An 11504-nucleotide genomic window follows, 5' to 3' on the forward strand; every position below is an offset into this window, starting at 1 on the left:
GTACGTATACACAATAGAATATTACTCAGCCATTAAAAAGAATGCATTTGAATCAGTTCTAATGAGGTGGATGAAACTGGAGCCTATTATACAGAGCAAAGTAAGTCAGAAAGAAAAACACCAATACAGTATATTAACACATATATATGGAATTTAGAAAGATGGTAATGATGACCCTATATGCAAGACAGCAAAAGAGACACAGATATAAAGAACAGACTGTTGGACTCTGTGGGAGAAGGTGAGGGTGGGATGATTTGAGAGAATAACATTGAAACATGTATATTATCATATGTGAAATAGATCGCCAGTCCAGGTTCAGTGCATGAGGCAGGGTTCTTAGGGCTGGTGCACTGGGATGACCCTGAAGGATAGGATGGGGAGGCAGGTGGGAAGGAGGGTCAGGATGGGGAACACATGTACACCCATGGCTGATTCATGTGAATATATGGCAAAAACCACCACAATGTTGTAAAGTAATTAGCCTCCAATTAAAATTAAAAAATAAATTAAAAAACAAAACATCTACTTCTGCTTTATTCACTATGCTAAATTCCTTGACTGTGTGGATCACAACAAATTGTGGAATATTCTTAAAGAGATAGGCATACCAAAGCACCTTACCTGCCTCCTGAGGTAGGTATGCAGGTCAAGAAGCAACAGTTAGAACTGGACATGGAACAAAACTGGTTCAAAATTGGGAAAGGAGTATGTCAAGGCTATATATTGTCACCCTGCTTATTTAACTTATACACAGAGTACATCATGTGAAATGCTGGGCTGGATGAAGCACAAGCTGGAATCAAGATAGATGGGAGAAATATCAACAACCTCAGATATGCAGATGACACCACTTTAATGGCAGAAAGTGAAGAGGAACTAAAGAGCCTCTTGATGAAGGTGAAAGAGGAGAGTGAAAAAGCTGGCTTAAAACTCAACATTCAAAAAACTAAGATCATGGCATCTGGTCCCATCACTTCATGGCAAATAGATGGGGAAAATGTGGAAACAGTGTCAGATTTCATTTTCTTGGGCTCCAAAATCAATGCAGATGGTGACTGCAGCCATGAAATTAAAAGACGCTTGCTCCTTGGAAGAATAGCTATGTCAAACCTAGACAGTGTTTTTAAGAAGCAGGGATATCACTTTGCCAATAAAGGTCTGCAGAGTCATAGCTTTATGGTCATGTATTGATGTGAGAGTTGGACCATAAAGAAGGCTGAGTGGTGAAGAATTGACACTTTCGAACTGTGGTGCTGGGGAAGACTCTTGAGTCCCTTGAACTGCAAGAAGATTAAACCAGTCAATCCTAAAGGAAATCAACCCTGACTATTCATTGGAAGGACTGATGCTGAAGCTGAAGTTCCAATACTTTGGCCACCTGATGCAACAGGCTGACTCATTGGAAAAGACTGGTATTGGGCAAGATTGAAGGCCAGGAGGAGAAGGGGACAACAGAGGATGAGATGGTTGGATGGCATCACCAATTCAATGGACATGAGTTTAAGCAAACTCCAGGAAATGGTGAAGGACAGGGAAGCCTGGCATGCTGCAGTCCATGGGGTCAAAGAGTCAGACACAATTTGGCGACTGAACAACAACAAATATTATTATATAACCCAGCTATTTCATTCACAAGTATACACGCAAGAAATTCTTGCATATGAGAAAGAGTGCTCAGGCTACAGTATGAAGAACTAATTGGACTTGAAGCAACTGAATGTGAAGCAGAGAAATCATTTCAGAAAAACTGCTTATAGGGTCAGTTAAAGGTGAGAAGAGGAGGACATAAACAACAACAACAACTGACACAGATTAGACAGGAATGAAACAGAGCTATTCAAAGAGATATGATCAAGAGTCCTTAAGTTCCAACCATATATAGAGGGTGAAGGAAGGTTAAGAGTCAAGAATAATTCCCAAGTTTCTGGTCTGCGAGACTAGGGGTCCTAGGGTCAATACAAAAGTTGATTTTTTTTTGACATTTTGAGTTTCAAGAGACTCTGGGATGTCAATATTCATGTAGTATCCTCTTTTTTTAAAAAAATGGGCTTCCCAGGTGGCACGGTGGTAAAGAACCCACCTGCCAATGCAGGAGATGCAGGAGACATGGGTTTGATCCCTGGGTTGGGAAGATCCCCTGGAGGAGGAAATGGCAACCCACTCCAGTATTCTTGCCTGCGGGAAAATTCCATGGACAGAGGAGACTGGTGGGCTATAGTCCATGGGGTCACAAAGAGTTGGATCCTCTTTTTATGATTAAGTATAAAATCTGATCCTTTCCCCTTCAAAGCCTATCCTATAATCAATGTCACTACTCCCTCTTCAAATTTGCACACTGCTTTGTTTTCCCTTATGACATTCATCTTACTCTAGCCAAGCAGTGCTCAGTCTTGGCACCATTGACATTTTAGACCTGGAAAGTCTTTGTTGTGTGTGCAGTCCTGTTCATTTTAAGATCCTTAGCAGCACCTGTCTTCAACCCACTAGATATCAGTAGCATCCCCAAGTTATGACAATCAAAATTGTTTCCAAAAACCAGTGAAGTTGCTCAGTTGTGTCTGACTCTTTGCGATCCCATGGACTGTAGCCTACCAGGCTCCTCCATCCATGGAATTTTCCAGGCAAGAGTACTGGAATGGGTTGCCATTTCCTTCTCCAGGGGATCTTCCCAACCCAGGGATCAAACCTAGATCTTCTGCATTGCAGGCAGACGCTTCACCATCTGAGCTACCAGGGAAGCCCCAACATTACCAAATATCTCTTGGGGGCAAGTTCCCCATTCCTTAAAACCATGATCTAGCCTATATAATAGATACATGAATACTTAATTTATACCACCACTTTAAATCATAAATTCCCTAAAGGTAGTAACTTTACCATCTTGTCCATTTATATAAAATAGATATGACAAATGTATTCTTACATACTCATCAAGGTAGATTAAGGAGATAGTTATCTATGTTTGATTTACTATTTTTAATTTATAAATATCTTTAAAAGTAATTGATTTCCCATTGACACAGGCATCTCCAACCAATTAGCTAAAGTACTAATGATTTATATATTGGAATTATATTTTTAAGAGGGTAAAATTTCTATGCTGCACATTCTGGAGTCTCTTAGGGACATAATCATTTAACGAAGTCGTTTTTGAATCAAATCCAAATTCACAAATGTTCTAGAATTGGTTAGTCTCCATACAGTTCAAATAAAAGTTATACACAGTCATTTTATTTCTGTCTCTTGTCCCCTTAAATCCCTAATATTATGCATAAAATTTCACCAAAAGAAGCATAATTAAACACCAATCCATGCCTCAAATTATAAGAGTACACAGATAAACAATGTCCAGAAATAGGTAAGACTTTACTTTCCTATTTGGAAAAAGAAACTTAAAAAAAAATTTTTATCAAAATATATATTAGACAATATCTATTGTTTAACTATCCATTACAGTCTACTGACTGGTAGTCTATAAGTGGAATGCTTCAATTTATAATTTATTTGAAACAGTAGAAATGTAGATTAAAAGTTAGACCTTTAGCAGACTGAATACACTAGTTTAAAATGAAACTAAACACAAACTTAAATTATTGTTATAAAACTCACTTGTACAGTTTTATTTTATTACATTAAATGGTTCCCTGGAGTATAAGATAGTTTTTTTTTTCTATAAAAGGCAAACGAGGGGAAAAAAAGGGAAGCAGAGAAAACTTTCTGAAACTTTTCAGAGAACTGATTGTAAGAGCATTACAATGCTTAAAGAACTACCTAAATACACACAAAGTATAGAGAAAAGTAAAAGATTTCCCCTTCTAAATTGTTCATGATGATGAACAGTCTCTGTACAATGGGGGTGGGCATCATACAGTTTAAGTATCCCTTAGAGTGTACTGTTGGGATGGGCTAGGAGAATGATATACCCTTTCGCAAAGTGTGACTGTGTGCCTTGGAACTTAAATACCACCTCCCAGGAAATCAATATGCTCTAAGTCTTCAATTACTTTTATTTGTGAAAGGTGTCCTGAACATCACTTCTCATGCTGTCAGTGAGGTTCTGGATCTTGTATATCTTTATGCTTTTAATGATAAATAAATACTTCAGAGTTTATGTCACAAACAATCTAAATCAAAATATTAAATTTTAGACTTTAAGCCAGTGTCTCTATAATCTCAATTCTAAAATATTCCAATCAACCACTTCTGTTCTTTTACCTGTCATGCAGTATATATGGTAATTTTTTTCATGGTAAGCTCATATTTTTCAATTTCAACTAATCTAGCTGCGTATCACACAGTCCTAATTCTAAACTGTGGCTTATTCTCCATAATGACTCCTTAAAGCATTTTGCTCTATTGAGTACCTATTCCTATGCTTGAAAAATTGTTTTCCCAGATGACATAACATTAAAATTTAAGACATTATTGTCCCCAGGGATCAACATTCCCTCCGGTCCACCTTAGCAAAAGTCAGGGAACTAGGTAACCCCTCCCTTCCATTGCTAACGACTCTCCACCCAATCCATGAAGATCCTCCCTCCCCATCTTGTATTTTAACACTGAACTCTCCACCAATTCCCTCCTCTCAGCCTCCAAATATGTTTGAGAAAATACAGAGTGAACTTTCAGTTAACATCTGCCCTTAATATGCAATGCCATTCTCAACTCCATATGGGTGTAATTTCTCCCCTGAAAGTCTGCAATTGTCCCTTTCTGCTTAATCCTAACCAACCCCGGCATGCATGGAGTCGCAAACAGTCGGACACGACTTAGCAAGTGAACTGAACTGAAGCTGGTCCCATAGTGATCATTTAACTAAAGATTCAGCAAGAGTTAACTTTATAGGAAATTCTCTCAAACTAACTTAACTCCCCAAAAAATTAAGCCTTATGCCACAGTTCCGTATAACTTATTTGTATAGTTTATTAAAATATATATTTTTTAATATTGCTACATCTCTTTTCTAATAATTACATATATTACTGTACACAAGCACCTATTTTATAAACCTTTAGAGGATCCCGTTTCCAGAGTTAGAGTTTAATAAAAGCTTGCTTAATGTACCTATTGTAAAACCAATACCATGAAGACAAGCTATGCAAATACTATGCACAAAACAAAACACACTGCACCATAAACAGGAACTATATAATCTATGAAGCTAAATAAGCATTCATCTTTCAGATTAAATCACCTATTTATTAGCACAGTGTTTATTAATAGCTTTGTTATAAGAAAAGAAAGTGTTGCAATAGAAATAACACTGGAATAGTGTTAGATTTGGAAAATCTAGACTCTGACCCACACTCTACCATATACTAGCCATTTAACTTCGGGCAAATCACTTAACCTCTCTCAACAACAAAGGCTAATTACTATGCACTCTACAAAGCCCACAGGGTTATTATTAGGATACAAAAGGGTAATATACATGAAAGTGCTTAGAATTTACAAGGAGCTGTATAAATGATATGATTTTAATGACAAACATAACTCTGATTTAATAACATTTTTTTGTTTGTGTGTGTGTTTTTTATTTACCATGGGTTTGGGTTTTTTTTTTTAACATTTTAAAATGTGAACTTGCAAAAGAAAGAAATTAAGGGGCAACTATTTATGCTCTAGAAGAATTCATCACTGAATAAAATACTGCAAGGTTTAGCAACTCAAATTCAATCTGAACCAATTAAAATATGAGTCAACCAACAAAAATGTCCTTCATATTCAATTTTTCAGCAAGATATTTATTACATAAAGCAAGGCAGATATTTGACTCTGGCCACAAAATCACAAGCTTATTCCACTGAATGCACTAAGATGGCCTTCACCTATGTAACAAAATCAGAGGCTGCAAAGTTTAAGTGGCTCCATTTTACAAGCAGATACAATGCACCATGCTCCACAGTTGAAGAGGTGAACCAGCACATGTAGGAAATACTAGAGTTGACTCCAGGTTTACAGGAAAACATGTGATTCACCAGGACACAGCACAGTCTGATATATGTAAAGAATTCCTAAATCTGTTTCACAGACCTATTGTTTATGGACATAAAGAAGTATGAAGAAGCAGAGGGGGCAGCTGCAAACAGACTGAGACTTATTTGTAGTACTGCTGACAGTCAAATAGGAGAAGTTTCCAAATTTGTTTGCATAGCCATTACCCATTATCATTTTTAAACTCCCTTAAAGTCAACAAGTATCACAGTATCCAGATAGACTAAAAAGTTCTCTGCAATTTCCCTTTGTCTTGCCAAGTCTACCCACAGACCAGCAAAGATAAGGCATTACAGACAGAGTTAGCTACCTTCCTGAAACTTTCTGACCCCTGATTTCATGTTTTTATATGCGTGAGGATTTTAATTAAGAAGTATCTGGAAGGCATACCAACTCAAAAAAGGTCCTGAGCACAAACCACCAAATGGAGAATCAAGTAAATTGGCAAATTCTCCCTTTTAAATGTTAATCGCCTTGAAAGGCTTCCATAATTAGTTATTAGCAGTTGAGCTCCATCCCAGCAAAGAAAGGGGAGTGAGGCTGAAGAGGGGAAAAGAAATAAGGAGGGCAGCAAGAGGAAGGGGACAGGTGAAGAAGAACAGACACCAGAAATGCAAAGAGAAATAAAAAAGATACCGAAGATAAAATTTGCCATCAGCTACATATAATCCACATTCCCTCACAGGAAGACTATTAATAGAGAAAATAAGATTTTGCTGCTACATATTTTAGAGTCAGTATTTTAACACAAATTTATCCAACAATGTTAAATGTAAAACAGTTATTCAAGGGAACTGGAGAAACTATAGTTTCCTGGTAAGTTCCTAGTCACTACAGACATAATATGATGAAAAAAAATGAGTCTGCTTCACACAAGTCTATCAGAAAGAGCACTGAACTAGAACGTGAACATTTGGTTCTGATCTCTGTACTAGAACTTGAACATTTAGTTCCTTCCTAGCTTTGGTTTTGACCTTCTTGACAATTAGCTTTAGGTTAGTTACCAAACTTTTATCAATGTTCTCATTCACTCAAACAATAAATATTTCTTAAATGTCTAAAAAATTCTAGAGTTTCCCAACCCTGACTGCACAGAAGAATCACCTGGGAATACTTACACACACACACACACACACACACACACACACACCCCCCCTCTCTTTGTCCTTAAGACTCTGATTTAATTGGTCTGGGGTGGGGCCTGGGCATAGATTAAACAACAACAACAAAAAAAAACTCCCTTGCTATCTTAAAATGCAGGCAAGGTGGAAAACCACACGTCTATTTCATCTTTTACGTACATGGTAAGGAACAGCAAACAATGTGAAGAGCCATCTCCCTTCCTTTAAATGAATCAATTTCCCCTTCTAATCCAATTTTGTTTTAACCTAGATTCTCACCACCTCACACCTAGATTAACAAATAGCTTCCTACCTATTTTCCCTTCTTCCAGTCTCTTCCCAACTCAATAAACCACTGCTGCTGCTAAGTCACTTCAGTCGTGTCCAACTCTGTGCAACTCCATAGACGGCAGCCCACCAGGCTCCCCCACCCCTGGGATTCTCCAGGCAAGAACACTGGAGTGGGTTGCCATTTCCTTCTCCAATGCATGAAAGTGAAAAGTGAAAGTGAAGTCGCTCAGTCGTGTCCGACTCTTAGCAATCCCATGGACTGCAGCCTACCAGGCTCCTCCATCCATGGGATTTTCCAGGCAAGAGTACTGGAGTGGGGTGCCATTGCAATAAACCACTGCTGTCTAACTAATCAATTTGGTACTGAAACATTATTCCACTGAGAGTCAATTTAAGTGTAACAATAACAACAAACAGAACTGTTTTCATTGAGCAGAGACTATATTGCATACACATATTTATATGTTTGTATATATACAGGTATGTACATATAATCTCAAACATGCTCTATTTTTCTTCAATTCCATTTATATATAATGGATACTAGTCTCTTTACATACAAGATTATTGCCCCTAACTAGTTGTGGTTGAATTTGGTCAAAAATGAATGGCAAATGAATCACCCATAGATTTCTAATTTAATTCTCACGTGTTCCCACAAGGAACACCCATTCAATTTTTTTTTAAAAAGTAAAATGAGGTGGAATTATCTCAAAAAGTTCTCTGTTACTGTAGACATTGATAAAATTTATGATGAATGAGTTTTACCAAAAATAAATATAGTTCTGGTTTGTGTTAAAACTTGCCTCAGAAAACAAACTGAAGCCTTAAAAGCAAATGGTTATAATCACATAAGATTACATTCATGTTTATGAAAAATAATATTAAGTACAATATAAGCAGTATATAATGAGAAAGCTAAAGAAGTGTATTACTTATTCCCTGCCCTTAAGCAGCTTTCCATCTTCCCAGGGAAAGCAAAACATAAAAAAGAAAATAAAGCCAGCACTAGCATGTAAAGTGGTAAAGACATTAAGTACCACGGGAATTCAAAGAAACAGAAGACTGCCCTGGACTAAGGGAGTTGGAGACAGCATCTTAGAAAAGCTGGGGCTTGAACAAAATTAAATAGGTGGAGAAAAGGAAATCTCATGAACATGGATCTTCTACAAAGATGAGGCAGAAATTCATAAACTATGTGGAACTGGGAGCTGACCTAGTTGGAACAGAGGGTTCTATGTAGGAGCATATGCGGACTTAAGGTTGCAAGAATAAACTGGAGCCAGACAGAGAAAGGCCAGAAAGCCAACCTAGGATGCTTCAACTTTGCGCTATAGATAGATAAATCTTTTATAGCTAACAACAAGCAAAACAACAAATCCCTATAATGATGCAGTCTGAAACCATTTTTCTTGAAGCCTTTGAAGAACATACCAAGTAGTACAATGTCTTGCCAATATATCATGAATATGTGAACATACTGTTTAGGAAATCTGTTCAGAGTGAAAGAGTAAATACTCAAATATGCTTTCCAACATACAAAATCATTGATGGTTCTTAGGATAACTCCTAAGAGAATAACTGGATAGAAGGCTTCAATTTTAGGTTCTCTTCCTCTGCCAACCCTCATCCAAACACACATCTTGATTTAATATCTAGAAACACAATACAATGAAATAGTGTTATTCTGAAAATAAGAGATCTTTTATTACCTCCCATTATGAGTGAATTTACTTACTACATTGCTTCAAAATCACTAAATTTATTAAGATCACTTTGTCCATGATTTCTTTCAGCAAAGCAGATGAAAATAGATACAAAAACAACAAATTTGAAGATTATGAAAAGTGAAAAGTCCTTCATCAAATCAAAACACACATAAAATAATCAGCATTGACTTATAAGGCAGAGGGAAGACTGTTCATAACAAAAAATGCCATCCACAACAAAGAGTACCAGAGAGTATATGAAGAACATTACAATAGCCAATTTCTCACCCAAAATGATAAGCCATTAACCCACAACTCCAAAAAGAATGGAGTTAATTTTGATTCTCAAAAATGCCCTTACAATTTTTGGTTACATCTGTAAAGAAAATTAAGACTCCATCACAACTCAAAACAAGGAATCTTTCCCTTAGTAAAGCAGACACGTAAGTGATTGATGATTTAATTTGCCGTGGCAACAAATACTAATTTAAGCACCACTACCTCAACACCAGGAAAATGACAAATCTCAGCATTTAAAGGCAGACGTGACAAGAAGGCAAGACTATTTTAGGATGATTAAAACACCCACAAAATAAGAACACAGAAAAAAAAAACATGGCAATACTGCTGCTGCACTAGGAAAAGGGATATACCATTCTTACAGGCACGCATGGCTCTAAAGAATATGTATAGATTATGGTCTTCTGTATTGCCTTTTTTTCCCTCCAGGAAAGACCCAGAACATCCACGAGAGTTGGAAGAAGTGCATTCAGGAAGGTGTCAATGCCTCCCTCCCCACCCCTTTAGTGGGGTAACTCGCTTTAACAATAATGCTCTTTCACTCCTCACATGCCACCCGGTTTCCACAGACCCTTCAATCAGCATTCCCGCCCACCCCCCTCCACTTCCCTGCTCTGCCCCTCACATTCAGAACTGGCTGCTCCGACTCAGTCTCGCCGCCCCCGCGCGCCCGCCCAGACCAGCAGAGTGCAACAACGCAGCCACGCAGCCACCCAGAAACCCACTGCCCCCACCTCCTCCTGGCCCGGCTGCCCCTCCCCCTCCCCGTCCTGTCACCTGCTTGGGTGGTGTCCGTCAGGTCGTAGCCGCTGCCCGGGAAGTCTCGGAGCTTCCTACCGCTGAGGCTCAGGATGCCGGAGTTGCCCGCCTCCTCCAGGGCCCGGTCCAGGCTCCTCACGGTGTGTTGAGGCTGCAGGCTCCCCGGGTTCCACTGCGGCCCGTTGGGGAACGGCTGACCGAAAAGAGTCGGTACCGGGATGGGCACCACCAGGGTCCCGCCGCCGCCGCCGCCTCCCGCTCCGGCTCCGCCACCTCCCCCTCCGGCCCCACCACCGCCACCGCTACTTCCACCTCCACCACAACCGCCGCCCCCACTGTTACCACCACCTCCCTGACTCGCCGCCATGTTCCTGGGAGAGAGAATAGCCCCCGACAATACTCTGAGCCTGTGCCGCGAGTGTAGGGGGTTCTTAGGACGCATGCGCAGGCTGGGGGCGGGAGGTGGGGGGTGCGAGGTAGAGGGTGGGAAGGAACCACGGGGCGGGCTGGGAGGAGGTGTTGGGTATTGAAGAGACGCTGTTCAAATGTGCAGAATGCTTGCTTTAAGAAATGTGCTATCAGAGGAAGGATGCTAAATCCCGGTTCCGCTGCTTTGGGTACCAAAATCTTGCGAAGCGACACCAGCTTAACTCTAGGTCGTCAGGGATATGACCCTAGATCTCTAAGTTGCTTCACCTTTTGAGATCTGCAAAACAAAAGTAAATATATTAGAGATGAAAGAGATTCGTTTCAGAATATTTTGAAGCGGCATTTAGAAGGACTATCAGCTACCTGATTGAAACGCTTACTGCAAATGCCTCAGGAATCCTTTAGCAGTGGTAACGCAGAGAGAAACTTTGGGGAAGAATATGGGTGCAGAATTGTGTTTTAAGCCTACATGAATTTTGCCGTAATTTAGAATTCCAAAATAAGAAAAGCCTTTTTAAATGTTTTCAAGGAAGCCTCTCATTTCAGTGTGTGTGGGTCTCAGCCAAACTGCTGCCTTCCAAAACTTGGAAAAGTTCTCTACATTCTGTTCTGTAACTCTTTGAAGTGCTGCCAAGGTCTCCAAAATATCTCGAGTTTCTTCTCATCATGTCAGTATGGCTGATGGAAAACTCTGATCATCAAACAACCTTAAAGTTTTGTTTTGTTTTGTTTTTATACAGGCTTTAGTTTTAGGTAGAATTCTGAAGATTTAACTCTGTGGATCGGAAGCTAATCAATCTTGGATTTTAGGAGTTCATTCTTGGAACCTGAAGCCAACCATTCAGGTAGGTCACTGCCATCCCTCCACTCCCACTCAGAGTTGGTGGGAGAAATGGTG

The 11504-nt window shown here is 39.3% G+C and overlaps 1 protein-coding gene across 6 annotated transcripts in view; it reads right to left on the reverse strand.

The window, feature by feature from the left end:
- The window catches only part of LRCH2 (leucine rich repeats and calponin homology domain containing 2), a 122087-nt gene extending 111504 nt beyond the window's left edge, over positions 1–10583 (reverse strand). For 2 of the 6 annotated variants that reach the window (XM_070462239.1, XM_070462237.1), the window contains exon 1: positions 10196–10579. In XM_070462239.1, coding sequence (XP_070318340.1) covers positions 10196–10544 — 349 coding nt within the window. In that variant the 5' untranslated portion in view covers positions 10545–10579. Of the gene's footprint in view, positions 1–10195 lie in introns of all 6 variants that reach the window. The other 4 variants (XM_070462240.1, XM_070462238.1, XM_070462243.1 and 1 more) reach the window with 2 other exon arrangements.
- Positions 10584–11504: the final 921 nt, after the last annotated feature.

The sequence above is a fragment of the Odocoileus virginianus genome, unplaced genomic scaffold, assembly GCF_023699985.2.
Source record: "Odocoileus virginianus isolate 20LAN1187 ecotype Illinois unplaced genomic scaffold, Ovbor_1.2 Unplaced_Scaffold_1, whole genome shotgun sequence".
Taxonomy (NCBI): domain Eukaryota; kingdom Metazoa; phylum Chordata; class Mammalia; order Artiodactyla; family Cervidae; genus Odocoileus; species Odocoileus virginianus.